The sequence below is a fragment of the Eretmochelys imbricata genome, chromosome 3 (genome assembly GCF_965152235.1).
Source record: "Eretmochelys imbricata isolate rEreImb1 chromosome 3, rEreImb1.hap1, whole genome shotgun sequence".
NCBI classification, from domain to species: domain Eukaryota; kingdom Metazoa; phylum Chordata; order Testudines; family Cheloniidae; genus Eretmochelys; species Eretmochelys imbricata.
In genome coordinates, this window is record NC_135574.1 from 176,625,472 (window position 1) to 176,651,744 (window position 26,273).

The 26,273-nt window shown below is 48.3% G+C and overlaps 1 protein-coding gene across 2 annotated transcripts in view; it reads left to right on the forward strand.

Moving 5' to 3' along the window:
• TTC7A (tetratricopeptide repeat domain 7A) overlaps positions 1-26,273 on the forward strand; it is a 265,462-nt gene that overhangs the window by 65,844 nt on the left and 173,345 nt on the right. For both annotated transcript variants that reach the window (XM_077813878.1, XM_077813879.1), the window contains 2 exons: positions 12,607-12,744; positions 13,177-13,260. In XM_077813878.1, coding sequence (XP_077670004.1) covers positions 12,607-12,744; positions 13,177-13,260 — 222 coding nt within the window. The remainder of the gene's footprint in view (positions 1-12,606; positions 12,745-13,176; positions 13,261-26,273) is intronic.

Consider the following 26,273-nt stretch of genomic DNA (forward strand, 5'->3'; position numbering starts at 1 on the left):
GCACCGGCTAAGCACCGTAAACTGTTGGCCCCGGAGCGCCAGGCTAGGCCCCGGCACCGATTGTCCTCCCCGGTGCGGCCCCCGGCGCAGCCTAAGGGAAGGTGCGGTCGTTCCCCCACAGGAGGCCGGCGCCTCCCAAGGTCCCGAGCGCCGACAAGAACGGGAAGGCCGCGGTACGGGCACTGACACAGGCGGTCCCAGAAGCACAAGCCCCACCGAGCCCAGACCTAAATGAGTTCAGTGCGGACAATGGGCTCAAGCGCATAACGGATCAGCCCTCCACGCCTGGCGCCTTGGAGGCTGCAAAGGACCTCATCAAGCTGTCGGCGGCGAGCCCGCTCCCGTACAGGGAGAACCCTCTGGCGCCCATGCCTCGGGTGCCGTTGAGGGGTAAGCCGGGAATGGTGTGCCGCTCGAGGACACCGTCCTGGCACCGCTCCCGGAGTTGGTCCCGGTCGAGCTCTGACTCTGCAGACTCGCACTCGCCAGCAGCCCAGAAGGAGGTTGCGGCACCGGCAGCGGGTTGACGCGAAGAAGCACCAGAAAGGGCACGCCGCTCTCCAGCACCGCCCGAGACTGGCACCGGGAGGAGTTGAAACGTCCCTCACCAGAGGTCTCCCGCTGACGGTCCCGGTCCGGGGAACGCTGGTACCGGTCCCAGGGATACCGGTACCTCTCCTGGTCCCACTCAGCTAGGAGCCGCTCGTTCTCCTGCCGGTGCAGGTCGTTGGCACCTCCATGGCCTTCGCGATCGGCGTAGCCGCAGTCCAGCTCCGGCTGCTATAGCTACCTGCACCGGGACCCGGAAAGCAGGGACCCTCAAGGAAGCTGGCAACTTCAATGGGGGCCGTCAGGCCATTGGACCTTCTGGACGTCCTGGGCCTATCAGGAGCGCCAAGCGGCCCTGTCCAGGGCAAGTTACTCGATGCGGCGGTCCCAGTCCCCTCACCGATGCCAGATGGTGCCGGAGGCAACAGTATCCAGGCCTCCAGCATCCCCCCAGCATAGACTGGAGAGTTTGGCACCTAGCCCGGTGCCGTCCCATGGACTCCCGCCCCGGCCTGAGCCGGGGGCCCCTACCATGGGAGATGGGGAGCAGGAGGACCAACCAGAGCTGGTCGAGCAGCAGCTAACCTCCTTGTCTTCCCCCGATGAGGCAGTGGCGGGTACAGAGGTGTCCGGCCCTCCGCCGATAGACCATAGAGCCCACCAGGAACTGCTGCGCAGAGTAGCCCAAAATTTGGGGTTGCAGGCTGAGGAGACGGTTGAGCAGGAGGACCCCATGGTGGACATTTTGAGCTCCAAAGGTCCATCCAGTCTAACCATAAGACTATATGGCAGACCCAGGCCTCCAGCGCTCCAAGGAGTGGAGCGTAAATACTTTGCCCCATCTAAGGGCTGTGAGTTCCTGTTCTGGCACCCGAGTCCATGCTCCCTAGTGGTTTCAGCAGTGAACGAAAGGGAGCGCCATGATCATCAGGCCCCTGCCCCTAAGGCCAAGGAGGCGAAACGCCTGGACCTTTTTGGTAGAAAGGTATATTCATCTGGGGGCCTTCAGTTGAGGATTGCTAACCAGCAGGCTAACTCCTGGGCAGCAGCGGGGAAGTTTAAGGACAACCTCCCACAAGGTTCCCAACAGGAGTTCACGGCCCTGGTGGACGAGGGCAAGGCAGTAGCCAAGACCTCTCTCCAGGCCTTCCTGGATTCGGCAGATGCGGCGGCTAGAACAATCGCGTCAGGGGTGGTCATGAGGCGCTCGGCTTGGCTCCAGGAGTCAGGCCTGCCCCCGGAGGTCCAGAATACACTCCAGGACCTCCCCTTCAAAGGGTCCGGGCTCTTCTCGGACCAGACAGACGCGAGGCTGCATAGCCTCAAGGACTCGCGAGCTACACTCAAGTCGCTGGGTATGCACACCCCGGCAACCCAGAGGAAGCCCTTTAAGTCGCAGCCTCCCCCTCAACGCCAGTACCAGCCTCGCCATAGGCCTGAGCCTTACTGTAGGTGAGGCAGGGATATCAGGCGACTGCGCAATAACAATAATAACAATAATGCGCTGGGCCAGAACCAAGGCCAGCACAAACCCCAGCCGGGCACTAAGCCAGGCTTTTGAAGGTGCGCTCTAGGACAGCATACCAGACCAGACACCGGATCCGTCCCTTTGTTTCCTGAACCGCCTCTCCTGTTTCTCCCGTGCGTGGTCCACCATTATGTCAGACCATTGGGTCTTACGCAGGGTGCGAAACGGGTACTCGCTCCAGTTCGCCCCCTTCTCACGAGCATCTCCAAGAGGAGGAAGTCCGCTCACTGCTAGAGACGGGGGCGGTAGAGGCGGTGCCTTACGGTCTACGGGGAAAAGGGTTCTACTCCCGGTACTTCCTCATCCTCAAGGCCAAAGTGGGCCTTTGCCCCATCCTAGACCTGTGCAACAAGTTCCTGGTCAAGGCCTGGTTCCGCATGGTCTCTCTGGGCCCCATCATCCCTTCCCTGGATCCAGGGGACTGGTACACTGCCCTCAACCAGAAGGACGTGTACTTTCATATTGCCATCTTCCCAGCACACCATGGTTCCTACACTTCACTGTGGGCCGAGAACATTACCAGTTCGCGGTTCTCCCATTCAATCTAGCCGCGGCCCCAAGGGTGTTCACGAAGTGCATGGCGGTGGCGGCGGCCTTCTTACAGAGGCAGAGAATCCAGGTGTACCCGTACCTCGACGACTGGGTCCTGGCGGGCCGATCCAAGGCGGAGGTACGGGGCCATGTGGAGTTGGCCCTGAGATTGTTCCGCGAACTGGGGCTCATGGTCAACGTCCCCAAGTCCACGCTCATACCCACACAGAGAGTGGAATTCATAGGGGCGGTCCTGGATGTGGAGCAGGCCAGGGCAAGCCTTCTGGTATCCCGATTCCAGGCTATCCAACAAGCAGTGGCCTCCCTGCGCCAGTTGCCAACAACAGCCAGGTGCTGCCTGCGGCTGCTGGGCCACGTGGCAGCATGCACGCACGTGATCAGGCATGCCAGACTGAGACTCAGGACTCTGCAGGCGTGGCTCACTCAGGTGTACTGCCCAGGCAGGGACCCCCTGGACTTGGTAGTGACAGCCTGAAGGGATGTGCTGGACTCCCTGCTGTGGTGGCCGTCCCAGCCTGTGGTTTGCGAAGACATCCCCTTTGCCGCCCCACTTCCAGACCGGACGCTGGTAATGGATGCATCAGACCACAGATGGAGGGCTCACCTGGGGGACCTCATGACGCAGGGGTTGTGGTCCGAGGAAGAGCGGTCGCTCCATATCAACGTGAAGGAGCTCAGGGTGGTTCGTCTCACCTGCCAGACCTTTCACGCCACTCTGAGTGGTCACAGCTCTGACGGACAACACTACTGCCATGTTTTATATAAACAAGCAGGGCGGGGCTCGTTCTTCACCACTCCATTGCGAGGCTCTCCTCCTCTGGGACCTTTGCATAGCCCATGCAATTCACCTGGAGGCGTCCTATCTCCCAGGGGTGCGGAACGAGCCGGCGGACTCCCTCAGCAGGTCGTACCGCATACACGAGTGGACGCTCAGGGCGGACATCGTGCTTTCGCTCTTCCGCCGGTGGGGGTTTCCCCGGGTAGATCTGTTTGCCACCAGGGCCAACGCCCAGTGCCCGCGGTTCTGCTCATTCCAGGGCCGCAGCCTGGGCTCACTTGCAGACGCGTTTGCTATCCCATGGAGAGGGGGCTTGATGTATGCCTTCCCCCCACTCCTCTTGGTGCACAAGATCCCGCTCAAGGTGCGCAGGGACAGGGCGGTGATGATCCTCATCGCCCCAGCCTGGGGCCGCCAACACTGGTACACATAGCTCCTAGAGCTGTCGGTGGAGGCCCCAGTAGTCCTGCCCCTACACCGGGACCTCATTACACAGGACGGCGGGCGGCTTCTCCACCCCGACCTGCAGTCATAGAATCATAGAATATCAGGGTTGGAAGGGACCTCAGGAGGTCATCTAATCCAACCCCCTGCTCAAAGCAGGACCAATCCGCAATTAAATCATCCCAGCCAGGGCTTTGTCAAGCCTGACCTTAAAAACTTTTAAGGAAGGAGATTCTACCACCTCCCTAGGTAATGCATTCCAGTGTTTCACCACCCTCCTAGTGAAGAAGTTTTTCCTAATATCCAATCTAAACCTCCCCCACTGCAACTTGAGACTATTACTCCTTGTCCTGTCCTCTTCTACCACTGAGAATAGTCTAGAACCATCCTCTCTGGAACCACCTCTCAGGTAGTTGAAAGCAGCTATCAAATCCCCCCTCATTCTTCTCTTCTGCAGACTAAACAATCCCAGTTCCCTCAGCCTCTCCTCAGAAGTCATGTGTTCCAGTCCCCTAATCATTTTTGTTGCCCTTCGCTGGACTCTCTCCAATTTATCCACATCCTTCTTGCAGTGTGGGGCCCAAAACTGGACACAGTACTCCGGATGAGGCCTCACCAATGTCGAATAGAGGGGAACGATCACGTCCCTCGATCTGCTCGCTATGCCCCTACTTATACAGCCCAAAATGCCATTGGCCTTCTTGGCAACAAGGGCACACTGCTGACTCATATCCAGCTTCTCGTCCACTGTCACCCGTAGGTCCTTTTCCGCAGAACTGCTGCTGAGCCATTCGGTCCCTAATCTGTAGCTGTGCATTGGGTTCTTCCGTCCTAAGTGCAGGACCCTGCACTTATCCTTATTGAACCTCATCAGATTTCTTTTGGCCCAATCCTCCAATTTGTCTAGGTCCCTCTGTATCCTATCCCTGCCCTCCAGCGTATCTACCACTCCTCCCAGTTTAGTATCATCCGCAAATTTGCTGAGAGTGCAATCCACACCATCCTCCAGATCATTTATGAAGATATTGAACAAAACCGGCCCCAGGACCGACCCCTGGGGCACTCCACTTGACACCGGCTGCCAACTAGACATGGAGCCATTGATCGGTACCCGTTGAGCCCGACAATCTAGCCAACTTTCTACCCACCTTATAGTGCATTCATCCATCCCGTACTTCTTTAACTTGCTGACAAGAATACTGTGGGAGACCGTGTCAAAAGCTTTGCTAAAGTCAAGAAACAATACATCCACTGCTTTCCCTTCATCCACAGAACCAGTAATCTCATCATAGAAGGCGATTAGATTAGTCAGGCATGACCTTCCCTTGGTGAATCCATGCTGGCTGTTCCTGATCACTTTCCTCTCCATGTAAGTGCTTCAGGATTGATTCCTTGAGGACCTGCTCCATGATTTTTCCGGGGACTGAGGTGAGGCTGACTGGCCTGTAGTTCCCAGGATCCTCCTTCTTCCCTTTTTTAAAGATTGGCACTACATTAGCCTTTTTCCAGTCATCTGGGACTTCCCCCGTTCGCCACGAGTTTTCAGAGATAATGGCCAATGGCTCTGCAATCACAGCCTCCAATTCCTTTAGCACTCTCGGATGCAACTCGTCCGGCCCCATGGACTTGTGCACGTCCAGCTTTTCTAAATAGTCCCTAACCACCTCTTTCTCTACAGAGGGCTGGCCATCTATTCCCCATGTTGTGATGCCCAGCGCAGCAGTCTGGGAGCTGTCCTTGTTAGTGAAGACAGAGGCAAAAAAAGCATTGAGCACCTTAGCTTTTTCCACATCCTCTGTCACTAGGTTGCCTCCCTCATTCAGTAAGGGGCCCACACTTTCCTTGGCTTTCTTCTTGTTGCCAACATACCTGAAGAAACCCTTCTTGTTACTCTTGACATCTCTTGCTATCTCTTGACATCTGCACCTGATGGTGTGGAGGCTCTGTGGCTAAACGCCTTGGAGAGCCAGTGCTCCCTTCCTGTGCAGCAGATTCTGCTTGGCAGTAGAAAGCCCTCTACCAGGGCGGCCTATATGGCCAAGTGGAAAAGGTTCTTGTGTTGGTGTGAATCCCGACAGGTGCGGCCGGGCCAGGCCTCGGTGCAGGCCATTCGGGAGTACCTCCTGCACCTCAATCAGCAAGGGCTAGCCCCGTCCTCAAGTGCACCTGGCGGCCATCTCCACCTTCCATCCGGGGTTCTTGGGAGGCTCGGTGTTTTCCCACCCAATGGTGGGATGGTTCCTTAAGGGGTTGGAGAGGGTGTTCCCGTACTCCCGCCACCCGGTCCCTCCATGGAACCTTAACCTGGTCCTTTCTAAACTCATGGGACCCCCTTTCGAGCCCCTCGCTACCTGTTCTCTCCTCCACCTTTCCTGAAAGGTGACATTTCTGATTGCAATTACCTTGGCCAGAAGGGTGTCCGAAGTGAGGGCCCTCACCTCTGAACCACCGTACACAGTATTTCACAAGGACAAGGTGCAGCTCCGGCTGCACCCCAAGTTCCTCCCTAAGGTGGTCTCCCAATTCCATCTGGGCCAGGACACTAGTCTGCCGGTATTCTTCCCGAAACCCCATATGGACCCGAGTCACCGCAGCTTGCACACCCAGGATGTGCGTCGAGTGCTGGCGTTCTATTTGGAGCGCACCAAGCCCTTTCGAAAATCCACGCAGCTGTTTATGGCTGTAGCCGAGAGGATAAAAGTCCACCCAGTGTCGGCGCAGCGGATTTAGTCTTGGATTACAAGCTGCATCCGGGCATGCTATGAGCTCGCAGGTGTTCCGGCCCCGGCGGTCATGGCCCACTCAACCAGGGTGCAGGCGACTTCCACGGCATTCCTGTCACAGGTCCCGATCCAGGAGATCTGTAGAGCAGCCACCTGGTCCTTGGTGCACACCTTCACAATCCACTATGTGGTCAACCAGCAGGCCAGAGAGGATGCGGCAGTTGGCAGAGCGGTCCTCCGCACAGTTGTTCCGTGACTCCTACCCTTCTCCAGAGGTAAGCTTGTGATTCACCTAATGCGGAATAGACGTGAACAAGCCCTCAAAGAGGGGAAAAAATGGTTACTTACTTTCTCGTAACTGTTATTCTTCGAGATGTGTTGTTCACGTCCATTCCACCACCCACCCTGCTACCCGTCTGTCGGAGTTGCCGGCAAGAAGGACCCGGAGGGGGTCGGGCCGGCGGGGGTATATATGCGGGGTGCAGCGGCGCCACTTGGGGGGCCCACCGGCCCGATCGGAGCCGCTAAGGGAAAAAGTTTCCTACGCTCGTGCACGCAGCGCGCACACCTAATGTGGAATGGACGTAAACAACACATCCCGTAGAACAACAGTTACGAGAAAGTAACCGTTTTTTTTTTGTTTTTTTTTTTTTACAGCTAAGGTAAAATATCGCTGTAATTGTACATCTTCCCTGCTTGCATTTACATAACTGGGATAATAAATTTACAGAGCAGCTCTAATGATAGCTTAGGTATTACTAAGATCTAACTATGTTTCTTAGTGACAGGCATCATTAGAACAGGAAAAAAAGCTGCCCAATGTACCCTGGAAGCTTCAGGGAGGTACACGCTGTGGGTGTAGTTAAAATATTTGACATTCAGCAGATAATGTAAATACAAACAGCTTGCCCTCACAGACAAGCACAAGGTCATCTCTATCTTTTTTTTCAATATAAATGTTGATATTGACTTCCAGAAAGAATCAATATGTGTGTTGCTCAGTCATTCGCAGAGCTGGGCTGCAGATATAATCACCATGTCAGGTGCCAGCAGGGATCTTTTCCTTCCCCCTTTAAAATTAACATTGTAAAGGGGAAATGAATGAAGAGGCAAGGATAAAACACAGCATCAGATTGCCCCAGTGGTATGTGTATGTGTGTATAATCTGGGAAGGAAAGGAAATCTCTGTGAGGTTCCCCTCATGGAGGTTTCTTCTGACCCATTCCATCACAGAGATGGGCTTATCTTCTATGGAACAAGGTGTGGGACCAGCCCCCACACTTGTGAGTCCTGGAGGATGATCAGAAGGAGGCCAGAGTATCCCTATTCACATGATGATCCATGCCTTTGTCACCCTGAGGTTAGACTACTGCAGTGTGCCCTGCATGGGGTTGCAACTTAAACCAACTGGGAAACTGAAACTGGTGGAGAGGATGGCAACCTGCTTAGTAAGCAAGGTAACTTGCCAGGAGTACATGGCATTAGTGCTGTTCTGTATTCTGTGGTGGGCTACACATGTGGATTTTGAGCTAGAAAGCACTAAGGGTAGGTCTACATAGCAAAGAAAAACCCGTGGTTGGCCCGTGCCAGCCAACTCAGGCTCATGGGTCTCGTTTCATTGCTGTGTAGACTTCTTGGGGGAGCGAGCCCTGGGACCCTCCCACCTAGCAGGGTCCTAGAGCTCAGTCTCTAGCCTGAGCCCAGAAGTCTACGCAGCAGTGAAACATCCCTGTAGCCTGAGACCCACAAGCCTGAGTGGTGTCTAGTTGCTGTGTAGACATACTCTAAAGTACTTGGGTCCATTTTGTTCTGAAATGGCCTTTGTTGATCTTCACAGCATATTGCAAGGTCTGCCTCCTTCCTTGGGGAAGGATAAGGGCTGATGTTTGTGGACAAAGGGTTATTATTTATTTTTATTAAGAATAGGTTTGGTTTGGTTTGTATTTGCTTGGGGGTCAGTAGGAGCTCCTGGGTTTATTTTTATTTGATTTGTATTTTTAGTGTATGGTAAAGGCACCTAGAACCCAGCACAGGCACTTGGAAAAAAAATAGGGTGGGATTTTCAAAAGTGCCTAAGTGATTTAGGACCATAAGCCCCATTGAGTTTCACTGAGACTTGTGCTCCCAAGTCATGTAGGTGCTTTTGAAAATCCCACCTATATTCATTATAAGTTTAAATAAATACAGCATGAAATCCTGGCTAATGATGTTCTAGATCTCAGTATTATTCATCTTGGAAAATAGTAAAACCCTGAAAATGTATTGATTCACCCCAAATGGGTTTCAATAAACGAGTCACAATTTTTTCCTGTATGTAATATTATAGTAATAAATGGTATCTCAAGTCTCGCACTGATTACTTCTAATATCTAGCTAATACAAGGTACTAACTGACCTGTTTAGTGTATAATACATATTATTACAGCAGTAACAGCCAATGTGAACAAAATACAGTGTTGTCAACTCTCACGATTTTATCACAAGTCTCGTAATATTTTCTTATTTTGAATTGCTCTCTTTCTAGGTAAAGTGCAGTATCTTCAGATTGAGAAGCTATTCTAAAATCGTGTACCCCTGTAATACACCATTTATTGCAGGATCTAGATACTCTCAAAGGGGTACGTGGCACCAATATGTAATATCGATCTGTTAGCAGAAATTGATGGACATTCTCCAGTTTTGATGAATCTTCTATCTCTCTGCTAATACATCAGTTACAAAATCACAATTCAGTACTAGACAGAGGCCCAAAATAGCAGCAGGGTAAGGCTGACTATGACGTGAGGCTGATTCGCAGTTTACGAAATATGTGGGTGCTTTTTCAGTGTAGCTATTTTTCACAAATGGTTGTAGCGAGTAACTGATCAGAAACTTTTTTTAAAGCTGTTGTATAAGTGTGGGAGGATTTAATTGGCAGTAAGGATCATTCTGTGCACTTTTTCCTTAACTTTTTAGCCCTACCATGTTATCTTCTTTTTTAAAGGTTAATCCTTAAGGCAAGTTTAACAATTTAATTGACTTTTCATTCTTCTTTGTTTAATATTTGCTTTCCTGTCACACTGGACAATAAATTAAGATTACTTCATTATATTTTGGAGCCCTGATTGCAAGATTGATTTGAAACTGACTAAACATTAAAGTCTCAGTTTCATTTTCTGATTCTTGTACACTATCCTAGTGCGGCAAAATGTGTGCTGCAAACTGCAGGGGATTTTTTTATAAACAAAATTAATTTCATTGTGATTTTTAAAAAAATAATTGAAATGTTGGTTTTAGAGTTTGTAAAAGCTTGTTTTTACCAGACTTTACATTTTGGGCTGAATTAGACCTGTCAGTTTCCTTTAACTATGATTGCCATTTAGCCCTTTGTTAGTGATTGTGTTGGTTGTCAGTAATTGTGCTGGCCTCCTCAACTGGGGATTACAATGGACGAGAAGCTGGATATGAGTCAACAGTGTGCCGTTGTTGACAAGAAGGCTAACAGCATATTGGGCTGCATTAGTAGGAGCATTGCCAGCAGATCAAAGGAAGTGATTATTCTGCACTATTTGGCACTGGTGAAGCCACATCTGGAGTATTGCGTCCAGTTTTGGGCCCCCCACTACAGAAAGGATGTGGACAAATTGGAGAGTCCAGCGGAGGGCAACAAAAATTATTAGGGGGCTGGGGCACATGACTTATGAGGAGAGGCTGAGGGAACTGGGCTTAGTTAGTCTGCAGAAAATAGGAGTGAAGGGGGATTTGATAGCAGCCATTAACTACCTGAAGTGGGGGGTTTCAAAGAGGATGGAGCTAGGCTGTTCTCAGTGGTGGCAGATGACAGAACAAGGAGTAATGGTCTCAAGTTGCAATGAGGGAGGTCTAGGTTGGATATTAGGAAAACTGTTTCACTAGGAGGGTGGGGAAGCATCAGAATGGGTTACCTAGGGAGCTGGTGGAATCTCCATCCTTAGAGGTTTTTAAGGCCCGGCTTGACAAAGCCCTGGCTGGGATGATTTAGTTGGGGTTGGTCCTGCTTTGAGCAGGGTGTTGGACTAGACGACCTCCTGAGGTCTCTTCCAACCCTAATCTTCTATGAGTCTATGATTCTAACTGTGGCAATGAATGTCTGTAACATATAATATATAACATGAAACAGCTGCAGTTTTATCATAATGAAATATACGTGGTCTGTAAGACCTCCATATTCTGTCATTTTTTATATGCTTGATTCCTGTGTTTAACCTTTTGACAGGATCATTTCTCTGCAGTTAGAGAGAAAAAGACATGAAAATAAGATTACAAGACAAACCTTGCAGCCTTCCCATTTGGGAGGAATAGGTGGGTTGGATTGGGCTGGGTTTTTTGCCCTTGATGGAACTGTGGGGAATCTTAGTTTTCCCAGCTTGGATAATGTTCAGCCCTTGATGTCCTTTCAGCTGAGGAGCTCCAGATGGGATTTCTGTGGAGCCTGTCTGCAGTTCTATTGAATGCCATGTGGCACTCTCTCCAGGGTTAGAGGCACATCATCCCTACTCTGGAGTCAGCCATGCCCAATTCTGTGCTAGGGCGGTTGTCAGCCTCTGGTCAAATTCCTCATAGTAGGAGCAGGTAGCCGGGGAGTTCCCAGACACACAATTCCCATCCTTTACTTTGCGCTGGGTAGTCTGGAAGTTTTTGATCTGCTCCCTGCACCAGACAGTGGTGCAGTAGGTCTCTAATCCCACCTGCCTCTTAGCGGTCTTTTCAGATAAATGCAGATTCTTGGTGTTCTTGTCAAAATCATGGGCCTCATAGTCCTCATACCACAGGTGGACCAGAATTCTGCAGTGTTATACCCTTGTACCGCTGGATGAGCCAGCAACCTGTGTTCTGAGGGGTGCAGGTGCCTATCAGAGGGTTTTATGTGTGTGGATGGTAGTGTGGTTTGGGCTTAAACACTTGTCAGAGCCCATGCCCATGTTGTATAGTAGTCATACCCTCAGGGGCTGGATGCTTTGGGTGAAATCCTAGCCCCACTGAAGTTGCAGTGGGGTCAGGATTTTATCCTTTGTCTTTAGCTGTGTCTACACTATGCAGCTTTTAGCAACAGGGCTGTGCCACTGCAGCCAAGTCACTAAAGGGCATGCAGTGTAATTGCTGTTTGTCGGCTCTCCTGCTGACAAAAAACTTCCACCCCCAATGAGCGGTATCAGCATTGTCGTCAGGAGAGCGCTCCTTTCGACAAAGAGCTGTTCACACCGGCACTTGTCATCGCAAAACTTCTGTCTCTTGGGAGGGTGTTTTTTTAACACCTCTGAAAGACAAAAGTTTTGTCGTTCAGTTGCCAGTGTAGACGTTGGAGTCAAACCTGAGTCCCTTGCATGGCAGCTCAGAATATTCCTAGTGAGTTACTGGACTGTCCTTATCTTGTCAGAAGTTAAAAGGTAGTTTCTATTTAAATTGAATTTTCAGTGTATTGCAATGAATTATGAGTTATGTATAATAAATTATTATCTGTACAAATTATGTTTTTAAAAAATCTTATTGGCATGACATTGCAAAGGCCTCTGCATGCATTAACATGATGACAGACAAATCCAATTATTAGGGCAACATGCCCAAATTAACTGATAAAAAGTGAACAGCAGAAAGGATTAAAAGAAATACCTACCATTGGGAAGTAATAAACTATCAGAAGCCTGGGGGAATATACAGCAATGTAGGTGCAATCGCCACAGGTGCAGGGAATTGAAATAATTAGGCACACAATTTATATGGGGCCCTGGGATTCTGACTCCTGGAAATTCTGGCCCAGTAGCTCATTTCCATCTGTAATTTCTATGATTCTGTAAGTTAATGGTGATGAGCTGTTTCCAGAATTTCCTTTCATATGTATGCCATCCTGAACTAGCTTCATGCAGATAAATGGGGAGGTAGATCTACTGCTTGTTTTGACATGGAGTGATAATGGGCAAACACAGTCAATGACAAACAGATACCCTTCTGCATTTGGCTTGGTGTTCTCAATTCACTGTCATCAGGTCAGATTTCTTATTTGTGTTTGTGACCAGGCGAACAGAGATGCAGTAATTAGCCGTGCCCCTGACCAGAAGGATGATCGAGCTGTCAGCCTCCAGGATGCTTCTGCAGTGTATGACCTTCTGAGTATCACGCTGGGCAGAAGAGGGCAGTATGTCATGCTTTCTGAGGTACCTGATCTTTTACTGAGACATCAGCTTAATTCTTTCAAACAAACACTGTCCTTTGAAAAATAATTGTTGAATGTTGGTGGTGGGAGTGAGCAGGAAAGACAGTAGTTTAAAATTTTTAGAAACAGCTTCAAGTCTGTGTCAGTTTAGGTAAAAAATATACACATCTGAGTGCCCAAACTAGGCTCCTAAAGCCATTCATAGGCACTTAAATAAAATGGGCCTGATTTTCAGAGGTGCTGAGCACCTGCAGTACCCATTAACTTAGGAGGGAAATTGGAAAGGGGAAAAATGCCATAAAAGATCACTTCTGGCCATTTCAGGTTGTCCATTTGTGCAAGTCCTTACTTGGCCACTGAGCTGTCTGAGCAGCAGCCTTGACACAGGGAGAAAAATGCGTCTCTGATATTTCTCCCAATGTTTATTTTTCAGTGTCTGGAGCGAGCAATGAAGTTTGCATTTGGTGAATTCCACCTCTGGTACCAGCTGGCCCTTTCCATGGTGGCTTGCGGGAAGGTAAGGCCTAAATCAGAGAAGCATGTTTTTCATCTGTGGGATGTACAGAATCACATATTTTATATGAGTTAATGACTGTGTACAGCCTATGTGAAAAGTTAGAGCTCCCTGTCACAGTAAGATTTTTGGGGACTATGTGGACCATCTCATTAACTTGTATATTAAATATATTTGTACATTAAAAGCAGAAAGAAAATATCAGACCAGCCATAAAGCGTGCAATATACAGGAGCAGTTAGGCGCTGAGGTGGAGATTTTCAAGGGGATGCTTGCTCCTAAATGCTTTAGGAGCTTTGAAAATCATTGCACACACAGAAAAGATTCATACAATGTATCAATTCATAAACAAGCCATAAACTGCTGGTCAATTAAACAATAAGCTAGTGCTGTACTGCCAACACCCTGCACTGTCCTGTGAAAGGCGCAGGTTTGGGGGAAGATTTTTTCAAAGGCATAAATGGGAATTAGGTACCTAGTCCCCCTTGACTTTCAATTGAACTGGCACTTAACTGGCCAATGTGCCCTTGCAAATCCCCAAATCCACAACCACTCTGTCGGATTAAGGAGTGGCTTTGCCTGCTTCCAAGGGAGCATTGCCTACTCCTCTGAAGCAGACAAGACTGTGGTTGTGATGATCCAGCAGAAGAAAGGTGAAGGAAGGAGGTGCAAAAGCCAATTTAGAAACACAGTGAGCATGTCCACAGGGCTCCTATAGGGACACAGAAGACCCCAAGGTGAAACTCTTAACAATAAATAGGGTGCTAACCTATTTCCATTAACAATTTAATTGAGAACTCTGTCCTTCTCTTCATGTTACATATTTGTTTATGTACCTCTTCTGGTATCCTTTAGATATTACACATTCAATATTAAAAAAGAAATTAAAAAAGCAGTAAAACTCACACTTGCCTCAGTATAAATGTATGTAAATAATTGAAATCAAAGGACATCCTATCCTATTGCCTAGACTTTAAATGTTCAGGAAGTGAAGTGGCCTGATAAATTGATGTAAGAGCTCTAAATACTCTGAACCTTATAGGGAGCAGAGGGAGTTCCCTTACCTAACAGTCCCATCTGTGAAGTATTCCATTTCTAGTCCTGAAGTATTCCTAGAGGATTCCTGTCGTATGCTCTGCAATGCGTCATCTTTCTAATAGGAGATGTGGCATACATTTTTATATAGCTTTGCAGCTTGTGTAGAACAGAGTTCATTTGAATGTAAGCACTCAAAGGTAGCAGGGAGGGATGATGAGCAGTGTGGTCGGTTTAGACCGCAGAATACACTTGAGCTTTCAGAGGTAAGAGATCTGTTTTCACCTGTCTCTCAGCCACAGCTAATTCTGACCACATTACCAAGACATGAGATCCCACATCCTAAGATGGAACTTTTCCTGCAGCATTGGAAATCAGACTCATAAATCTTTGGTGTCATGGGAACCCAGATCAGTATACCCTTTTATTGACCTGCAAATCTTGAAACCTTCAATATTACATTGCAAAATCTGTCCTGTGTAAAAGTGGTATCAAATCCAATCTTGCTCTCTATTTACACTATGTTCTGCTTGTGTTAACTTGCACTTCACATTTCCTCCTTCACCAAGTCAAGGGATACTTGAGTCAAAATTCCAGTCATTTCTTCCATCCACTAGCTAACAAATTAGCCAAGTGGAGTATGTTGTTTTTCACAGGTGTATCAGTCTGATCATTAGGTCAGTAAGGTATGCTTGTTTACTATATAAATGCTGTAGGATTTATGCATTATTTTATTTGTGCTCCTCTTCTTCACAAAGATGGGAACACTGCTCTGTAGGATGTTCACATTGGACAAATCAGAGGTTCTTCGAGTGCTTGCTCATGTCAATTCCATGCTAGGTGTGTGCGCACCCACCTGCATGGCTGCCAGAGATTTTTCCCTTAGTGGTATCCATAGGGTCGGCTCTGGCGCCCTCTGGAGCCTCACACTTATGCTCCAGTATATGAGGCGCCACGGGCACTGTGCCCTCTCAGTTCCTTCTTACTGCCCATGCGGGTCGCAGGAACGCCTTTCTCCCTTTACAGTTTGCAAAGTGCTCTTAGTGATTTGACTTCATAGTTGTATATAGTTAGTTAGATAAGTAGTTAGTCTAGATAGTTAGTAGTCCCCCTAGGGACTTTGTCCCCAGGACAGGGCGTGCTCCGGTCCCTGGGTTTCAAACCGTGTGCCATCTGCCATAGACCTATGCCTGTCAGCGACCCCCACTCAAGCTGTCTAAGGTGTCTGGGGGAATCGCACATTAAAGAGAAGTGCAAAATCTGTCAGGACTGTACGTCATGCACTCCAAAGGATAGAGACATTCATCTCAGTGCCCTTCTGATAGAGGCAGCTTTCAGACGGGCCTCAGAACCCTCCTGCTCCGACTCGGCACCAAGTACCTCAGCCTCAGAAAGGAGCGCCCCGCCGGCGCTAGTTTCCTCTCGGCACTGCTCACCATGACTGGTGCTGCAAAAGCACCACAGAAAGCAGCTCACTGACCAGGGACACTCACTGGCCTCATAAAAAGATGGGAAAGGGGTGGCAGGCAAAGGACCCAGCTTGGACCATCTGCCTCTGACAGGACTGCAAGGTGAAGCTTCTCTGCTCAGGGCTTTGAGACTGGTACGGGAAACACCTCTGACTCCAGGGAGCAGCAGTGGTCCCATGCACCTTATGGTGCCCTCCACACCGGAGGCCTTCCAAGCGGTCAGGGACCTGGCAGCTCTACCAATGCCATCTACTCTGAGGGACCATCCCCCACTTGCGGAACCAGTAAAGGTCCCGCCTTCCAAGGGTAAACCACCTATGGGTCCACCCTAATGGCTACTTGGGCATTACCGCTCTCTGGAGTCCTGGCACCGCTCCACAACGCCATGGCCCCAGTTTCCGGCACTGCACCCACGGTCTCCTACTCCGCGGCTCCAGTCCCCAAGCCTGCGTTCCCAGTCCCCAGCACCGAGAGAAGGATCACAGACCACTTGGTATCAGTCCAGATCTCCCTGGTACTGTCAGCCTCTGGCACCAGTCACTGCACTGCCGTTCTCTGACGCCCCGTTCCCGATCTCCATCGCCTTGGTTTCTGTCTTCACATGTCTCACCACCAACTCAACTCCAGTCTCTAACACAACACCGCTTTTCAGACCCCCACCAGCGGTCACCTTCTCTGCACCACTGCTCGGCACCGCATCTGAGCCAACAGCGAGAGGCACCATCAGCGCCAGTTTGGTCTCTGAGAGAGGAGACCTCCTTGGAGTTGGAAGGGGATTGCAGTTCTCGAAGGCACTGATCGGCCCTGCAGTGGGCGCCTGGCCGCACGGGCAATGGCCACTCAAATGGCCACACTGGAACTAATAGGGGCTCCCTATAATGCCGGGACCGTATTCTCAGCGGTCTTCCTTCACCACGTCAGGGAAGTGGACCGCGGCACCCCGTGTCTCGGTACTGGAATCAGATTAGGGTTCCGAAGCAGATACTGAGGTACAGGCTTCGACTCAAGGGGAAGCCTCCACAATAGAGGAAGGGATACCTGTCCCCTGCCCAGTGTTGCCATTTTCCCTTGATGAGGTGGTCACTAGGCCTGCCCACCCACTCCTTCTGGATGGGCATATGAGGACCTCTTGAAGAGGGTGGCCTTGAATTTGGGGTTAGAGGCAGAGGAATTTACTGAACCCTCTGGCAGCTCCTTGATATCCTGGTTGCAGTGGTGCCATCTAGGATGGCACGCCTGGTACACGATGAGGTTCTGAAGGTAGTTGAGGCCCTCTGGCAGACCCCGTTCTCCCTGCCCCCAGCTTTGAACAGGGTAGAAAAGAAGTACTACATCCCGGCCAAGGGCTATGAGTACTTATACTCCCACCCCCCCTCCCCAGCTCTCTTTTATACTCACTGTGGCCAACGAACGAGATAGGAAGGGTCAGGCGAGCGCCACACCTGAAAATAAGGACGCAAGGAAACTGGATCTTTTTGGAAGAAAATTTATTCCATGGCCAGTCTCCAACTTAGCACCTCCAACCAGCAGGCATTGCTGGGGAGACACCATTATAACATCTGGGACACCCTGGCAAAATTCAAGGTCTCTGCCACAGGCGCTCAGATAGCAGTTCGCTTCGGTCTTGGAGGAGAGCAAGACTGTGGCTAGGTCCTTGCTCCAAACTGCGCTGGATGTGGCTGATTCGGCAGCCAGGTCTGTGACCTCTGTGGTGTCTATGTGGCGAGGCTCATGGCGGCAGTCCATCTGCATCAACTGTCCCAGGAGGTGTAGCAGTCCATTCAGGACCTCCCCTTCAAGGGCACTGCTCTATTTTCGGAGCAGATGAATGCCAGGCTGCATGGCCTGAAAGATTCCCTCAAAAGGCTTCACTCCTTGGGCCTGTCCACACCACAGGCCTCTAGGAAACACTTCTGGCCTTCAACTCTGCCCAGATACTTGGGCCCTCAGCGGCAGAGCTCCTACAAAAGAAAGAACATAGGCTTTAAACTCTGCCAGCCTGCTCTGTCCTCCTCAGCTGCCTAGTCAGGCCCTCAGCATCACTCAGGTAGCTCTCAGTTATTTTGAGAGTGCACATGAGGACACAGTTGCAGTCTCACCCCAGGATCCATCCCCCCCCATTTATTTCTGGACCATCTATCTCCCTTCCTCTCTGCATGGGCCAAGGTCACCATGGACCAATGGGTGCTCATAGCGGTTGGCTACACCCTGCAGTTTTCCTCCTTCCCTCCCACCCCGCTTCCCTGTCCCTCTTCAGGGACTCGTCTCATTAGCAACTCTTCATCCAGGAGGTGGAGACCCTCCTATAGGGTAGGGGCTGTATGAAGGGGAAGGGATTTTACTCCCAATACTTCCTGATCCTGAAGGCCAAAGAACCGTCCTAGACCTGCATCACCTCAAGAAGTATCTCAAGAAGTTGAAGTTCCTCATGGTCTCCCTGGTCTCCATCATCCCCTCTCTGAATCTGGGAGATTGGTACTCCGTCCTCGACTGAAAGGACGCCTATTTTAATATTTCCGTTTTCTATGGGTACAGGCGATTCCTCCGATTCATGGTGGGCCAACGCCATTACCAATTCACGGTGCTGCCCTTCAGCCTCTCATCGGCCCCAAGAGTCTTCACAAAATGCACGGTGGAAGTGGCCACTTTCCTGAGGTGTCGAGGCGTACTGATATACTTGTACCTTAACGACTGGCTTGTCAGAGGCAGGTCGCAAAAGGAGGTTTGGCACAGCCTCAGTCTGGTGTGGGCCACTTGTCAGGAATACTTATAAATGAACAGAAATCAACTTTTACCCTGGTTCAGCAGATAGAATTTATTGGGGCAGTGCTCGATTCTGCGCAGGCCAGGGCCTTTCTGCCAGAGTCATGGTTCAAGGCTATGTCAGACCTCCTCACCCACAGCAGAGCTCACCCACTCACAACCGCCTGGGTATGCCTCAAGCTGCTGGGTCGCATGGCAGTATGTACATATATGGTCCATCATGCCCATCTGCATCTCAGACCCCTGCAGACATGGCTGGCTTCAGACTACGCTTCCGGCAGACATGATATGGACCTAGTGGTCCCACTTCCAGGGATACTGCTTGTGAGTCACCTAGCATGGAATTGACACGAACAAGCACTCAAGCACCTTTTGTAACTGTTATCCTTTTGAGATGTGTTGCTCATGTCCATTTCATGACCCACCCTCTTTGCCCGCCGTCAGAGTTGACGGCAAGAAGGAACTGAGAGGCTGCAGGGCCGGAGGTGCCTCATATACTGGCACATAAGCACAGTGCTCCAGAGGGCACCAGAACCAGCCTTATGAATACCACTAAGGGAAAAATCTCCAGCAGCCGTGCACATGGGTATACACACACCTAGCGTGGAATGGACATGAGCAACACATCTTGAAGAACAACAGTTATGAAAGGTAGGTAGCTGGGTTTTTTTTTCTTTAAATGGTGAATGAGATTATGCAAAGAAACAACCTTTTTATTGTACAGCTGAATTTAAACAAAAGAAGTAACAGAATAACAATGATTTCACTTTGCTGTGCTTCTCTGAACACTGATGTGTGATTTCTAGAAAGGTATTTTTAGCCATCGTAGTACAAGTGTGCAATGAGGTGTGTTTTCCAAACAAAAGAATTACCTTTGATTTGATTGAGAAAAATACAGTGTGAAACTTCCAAGCCTATGTATTCAAAGTTTTAAGCTACACCTTTCTAGCTATCTGTCTGGGCATTCTGAGTGCATCTGTTGCTATAATGCCAGGTCACTGGGAAGGACCCTTTTGCACCTCATGAAGCTCTGGACAGAGATGAAGGTGTCTTTGAATCAATTTTATGGAAACCCCTCCCCAATCTTGGAGATGCTGGGTGCCAGGTTAGTCCTAAGGCACAACTTGGAGCTGCTCTAAGATGCACCTGATGTTAACATCGCACAATGTGCTGATATGGCAGCCAGAGATTGGCTGGATGTGGTAGCTCCCCAGTCATGCCCTTTACACCAGGGATGGGGGATGTCTGAGAGTGGGAAGTGGTGTGGTAGCCACTACATCAGCCCTATGTTGCCTGAGAGAACCTTCAGAAAACCCAGTAAGCCAGCTTTACAGGTTTAATGCACTGCCAGGGCACAGCATGGGTTATTAGGCTGAACATGGTTGACTTAGCATGACAAGACTTACAAAGTGCAAAATGGGGACCTCTGTCAGGGGAGCAGAGTGAGGGAAGAAGGGCCGGTTTTGGAGGGGGTGTCAAGGAGGTTTGCATAGACCCCGTTTGGCAGTTTGGGGTAGTCCACTTCTCTTTTTGACCCCTCCCCAGCCAAGCATCGTCCACTGGAGTTGGTGCAAGTTACTCATGTCTGACACCTCTGCTAACTAGGGCACTTCTGTTGGGCCAAAGTTGTCAAACTTGGGTGCCTATGTGATTTATTACAAGCACAAGGGATGTAAATTGGGGCCTCTAGCGGCTGCACGCATTGCACTGGCTGCAGGCTAGCTGTCTGTTACGTGTTCCCCTCTCATATTCCTGCCTTTCTAGGCTCCAATCCTACAAGATGCTCTGGGTCCTGAATTCCTTGTCAGTGGAGGATGCTCAACACATCATAGGGCCGAACCATTCCTTTAACGAATCTCTTATGCCCCAAAACTGTGGCGACCTGTTCTCTGTAGAGATGAAATGGTAAAGGTGCCTGCTCAACACACTCATCTGCTTTGGGCAGTATTCGACATTATTGTCCACTGTCTTCTCACAGTCCTTCTCTCAGGACGCATGGTTTTGGCCTTCATGCCAATGGGTAGGTTTCCCTATCTGAATCGGAAATGTAGCTATTTAGGGACAGCTACAGAATTGTTTCTTTCTTCAGCTTTAAACAGTAATAAAAACCACCCTTACAAAAAGCACTGGGTATCCGGATAGTTAATTAAGCTTACTTTAATGTAGTGATGGTCTCCTGTGTCAGGCAGATGGCAAGGCATTCTCTTTATACAGTGCATGGGAGCATTATTTAATTAAAATTTTTTTTAAAAATAAATGTTTATGATGAAAAAAAGTTGAGAGAAACCAAAGCTCCATTATTGGTTTTGAAATGTATTTGAGGCAGGGGAGAATGTGGTGGAAGGGCTGAGCACTCTTACGCCAGTAGAGGGTAGTGTGATGTATCTGCTGAAGCGTGAATTGGCTGCTCTTCTCACCCTTGCACTGGAAGAGGGGAGATAAGTTGTGCGGATGGGGTAGGCCCCATGGCAGTTGAAAGGACAGTGAGGGAGAAGTTACCTTCGGAGGCATGGGATGTTGGAGGCACTTACCCAAGTGCGTTTGACCTACCAAACATTAGAGCCCATAGGGCACCCACAGCGCTTGCCTCCAAGTTCATGGAGCACCCAGTATGCTACTATACATCTAGAGCAGACAGCTGTCGTGGCACTTGCAGCAAGGGCAGTGATTGCATGAGTTTGGGAGCAGTTACATCATTCCTGCTCCCCCTGCCTTGGCAGGTGCTAGGGACATTGCTGTGAAAGCTATGCAGAATGGCGAGAGGGGCTTAAACCACAGACGGCACTACATAAAAACAGCTCTTAACCTTCCTGCCATTGTGCATGGGTAACAGAGGGAGGAGGAGGAAGCCATGCTCTGACACCTGAAATGTTATTAGCAACATAATGCTTTCAGGGGGTCTTGGTGCAATACAAATAATAATCGTTACGTTCTTGTCAGCATCTCCGGCACTCAGCAGTTCTGCTTGGGGAAAGGAAGCTCACTGTTCCCAGAGCCATGGGTTCTGTATCCACTGCTGGCTAACCATTGGTTAATGTTTGCTTGTAGCGTGGGGCTGCTCAGCGCTGCGCTGTCAGCATTTAGTTTTGATTTCAGTTGCTTCCCTTGAAGTCAGTTTTGCACAGAGATGAGCTGCTCACTGTGATCCAGTGAGGAATATATGGGTTTGTTGATCTGTAATATCCACAGCCAAGTAATGAGTAGTTAATATGACGTCTTTACGTTTTAAGCTTTTTCCATCCGTGTTCCAACCAGAAACAAGAACACTTTAGTCTTATTTAAAAACAGTGCAACAAAAGCAAACATCTTTATCAAGAGCCTTACATTTGACTCAAAGACATGCCTATAATGCCGAGATAAAGCCTTCTAGAAGGTTAGAAAGAAAGATATAAATATATCTGATACATAATTCTGCAGCAAGAGCAGATGAATTTTGTGATTTAGGTTACTCCTTCTGCTGGTTTCCTTGCAAAAGCTTAAGCTGGTTGCTAGGTAACCAGCATTAAAAAAAGCACGTTTGTCTTTGCATTGCAGTCAGGAGCCTTGGGAACAGCAAAGGCCTCAGATGGCTCCTTAAATAGTATCACTGGGGAATGAAAGTTAAAATATTGAACATTCATTGGTTAAAGATCCTGTTACAAAGGTCAGCCATCTAGGGGACAGTCAATAGTTTGGTTTCTTTTGATTGGGGTAAGGGGGCACAGGACAAGAGAGATTTGTGTGAGTGTGTTTAAGACAGTAAGCAAATGGAAATTTCCAAATATTCCTGAAAATGAAACAGAGGATATGTGTATGTGTTTGGGAGGGGCAGGTGGGGGGATATATATAAAGCAAGAAACCATTCCTAAATTCAGACATAGCTATTTTCCTGGTGGCAGTGTACATGAAGATATTTGCTCATAATTAGTGAGAGCATATTTATGTTAAAAACTAATCACAGAAAGGGGATGGAGGGGTTTGGCAATTATTTTAATGATGAATGTTGAAGCTGATTGCCTGTGTGACCCAGTGTGCCTTGGGCAGCCCTCACTGGAAATGCCAGGGTCAGGGTAGACTGCAAAAAGGAGAGCAGATACCCACCAGTCTTGGGAGTAACAGTGAAGTTAAACTCCCCAACCAGTCACAAACTCTGCTTCTGATCCCCACACTGGTTATCAAGAAGCAAAAAAAAAAGAAAAAAAAAGGGGGGTGGGGGGGAGGCAGAGAAGGAAATACACAACCCCCTTCTTGCATTCCAGTTCTCTGGCTTCCGATCAGCACTTAAGTCCAGTATAGAAGTTATTTTAAAACTCTGCTCTCTATACAAAATGTTCTTCTGAACCCAAAGGGCCAGCCGCATTGCCAGGTCAGTATTAGGTTGGATCTTACCCAAAATACCACGTTGTCAGCCAGTCCTTTAGTAACTAAAACTAAAGGTTCATTATAAAGAGAAAAGAAAGAACAAGAAGAGAGTTGTTCAATGGTAAAGCAGTCACATATGTACAAAGACTTCAAAGTCCATATATCGGGTTCTTAGCAATATTGGTGAGTTTGCTGGCTTGAAAGTACCTCTGGAACACATTCACAGCTTGGATGGGTCATTCAGTCCTTTGTTCAGAGCTTCAGTTTGTTGAAAAGTTACTACAGAGGTGGGAAGCAGGATTGAAGACAAAATGGAGATGATGCAACTGACTTTTATCTTCTTTTGCCATGTGGCTTGTACTTCTGGTGTCCCCAGACACAAGCTTTACAGCACATGTCATAGAAAGGCTTTAGAGTTCTGTTCATAAGCATGGCTTGCTGATCCTTGATGGGCTATCAAGCGGGCCTACTGCTGATGCCAATCTGTCTGGGTGTCAGCCAGAAACACAGCACAAGTTTGGAAATACAGATATACTGTACATACTTATAATTTACAATACAAAGGTGATACAAACACATAAACAAGATGATCATACTTGACAAATTATCTTTTTGCGAATACAGACTAACACGGCTGCTACTCTGAAACTTGACAAATTATAACATTTTTACAGATACGCCACATAGCCTATCTGCTCAGATTCCTTGCAGTTTTTGTAACACTGGTATCAATAATATCACAAAGTGTCCCACATATTCCGTACAGCGTCACAGCCTGTAACTTCTTAACTAGCTAGATGCAGGGGCAAGAGAAGAGGGGCAAAATTAAAGTCATAGGTTAAGAGCCGAAAGCTAATGTAGTGATGTGCACACTTGGGATTCACAGAATCATGCAAGTTAGATGGAAAGACCAGAGGAGTTCAAGTAATCTGGGGATTCTCCTCCTCTGGTTCATGACCCCGAGGGGTGTCATGAATGGGCATCAGGAGTTGCAACCACCATGCCCTTCATGTGTTGCTAAATAGGAATGGGTCCAGCTGAATCCCAGCTACATGGATTGGGGATCCCATGGAAAGTGAGATCCTGCTATGGAAAAGCTTGAGAATGACTGAACTAGTCCATTTCCCTGCCATTTCAGGGTTGTTCTCCATCCAGGGTAGACAAGACCGGAATTGTACCAATCAGGAGGGGGAGACACTTTTGAAGAGCTAGCTGGGCCACTGAGCTGCCCTCCCTTTAATGAAAGTAGTGTGAAGTCTCAGCATCCTGCTTGACTGATCGCTAACCCTGGATAGACATGTAGTATCAGTTTTCTGTGCTGTGCTTCAGTTTCCCTCTCTGTAAAATAGAGATAATGATATTTACCTCCCTTTGTAAAGTGCTTTGAGATCTACTGGTGAAAAGTGCTATATAAGAGCTGTGCATTATTATTTTCAGTAGTGAACAATGACATCATCTACTTCCAGCTGGCTGGGAGACTTCCCAGTCCTCCCAGACAAGGATCCAGCCACAGAGACCCATGCACTTATCACCTCCAAGCTGGATTATTGTAACTCACTGTATCTGGGCCAGGTTGAAGGTGAAAGCAATGCAGAGGCTCTCGTTTGTGGAAAATGTGACAGCTCACCCCTTCAATAGGACAGATTTCCATAAGCTGTACTCTGCACCCATCATCTGCTCTCCGTCTGCTTCCATTGCCAATTCAAGAGCTTGGTTCTGAACTTCAAAGCCATTATCAACAGGTCAGGATCCAGCCACGTTAGTGACTGCATTTTGATGCATGACCCACCAAGACAGCTGTGCTCCTCTGGGGCAAGGCAGCTTACAAGCCCAAAGGTGATAAAGCATTTTCAATTGAGGGGCACCACTGCGGAACCAACTACCAGAGGGATTTAGTCTAAACCAAAGTATGAGCACTTTTAGAGTATGGTGCAAAACTCACCTTTTTGAGAAACCTTTCCCACCATAGCTGGAATATAAAAAGTACCGAAGAAGAGCTTCCTGGTACCTGGGCGAGAGGAGAGCAAATGCTGTGCTGAATTCGAAATGTTACATCTGCTGCATTCCCTTAATCTGTTAGTGGTATAATTCTATCCAAGAGGGCAAAAAAGTTTGCTTGGCAGTATTTGCACTTTAGAAACCCCTGCTGATTACCTTTCATGGTTTCATTATCCTCCTAAACATTTAGTGAATTTATTTTTGTCTCTCAAATATTTGTTTTGTTGTTTTGCTGCGGAAGAGGAGAGGTTAGGAACAGATTGAGGTGTAAAAAGACAAAAGTGAGCCAAAGAACAAAGACTTTTAGGCAGCACCATCAGTTTAGTTGCATGGAAATGAAGGCATCCTCTGTAGCATGGGGCATGGGTCACTTGCTGGAGGATTCTCTTCACCTTGAAGTCTTTAAATCACGATTTGAGGACTTCAATAGCTCAGACGTAGGTGAGAGGTTTATTGCAGGAGTGGGTGGGTGAGATTCTGTGGCCTGCATTGTGCAGGAGGTCAGACTAGATGATCATAATGGTCCCTTCTGACCTTAAAGTCTATGAGTCTATGAATCCATTGTAACTGATAAAAGAATTCTTCTCTTTAGACTCTCTTGGGAAAATAATCAAGGAAATATAACTGTAAATCACTCTTCAGGTTGTTCATGTGAAGTCCATCATCAGAGAATAGTTGAAAAGGGCTGTACCTTCATTACATAATTAGAAAATAGGTTTTTTTAGCCATATCGGGGTTGGGTTTAACAGTTGGAGAAGAATTTTCATTTAAATTAGAAGTCTTTTCTTGGATTCAGAACCATGACAACTTTAATCAGAGGAAGAAAACTGACTGGTTTCCCCTGGCCCCCCACATCCTTATCATAGTGTATTGCCTTGCTTCTACAATTGAAAGTTTCTGTACCTTTGAAGCTCCACAAAATGATGAGTATGGGCCCCTTCAAAAATATTGTATTTAAAACAATCTATTACCAGACTTCTTCACCATCACTGCATGTGACTTGACAGAAGCTGTGAGAGTAGTATCCTTGTCAAAAGTAGACAGAAATCCTTTTATATATTTGGACAGGGAATAGTTTGCATCTAACGAATTGGGATGGGGAAAACTTTCTAGGAAAGTGGATTCTTGCAGATGTTGGACTTGAGCTCAGAAAAACGATGTGCTGAGAGATGCACCTATTTGCTCCACATTACAAAAAAACCCTACATGCCAAGGTGGTTACAGTTAATTTCAACCCAAAGTTGAAAAGTATGGAGCTGATCCGCTAAAGTATTGAATGGATATTTTTGATGGGTGAAAATTCACATTAAACCAGTGGGTTCAGCTTTTCCCCATGGGATCCCCACCCATCTGACCATAAAAAAAAAAAAAGGGATGATGCTCATGACACTTGTGTGTGACTCATAGCTT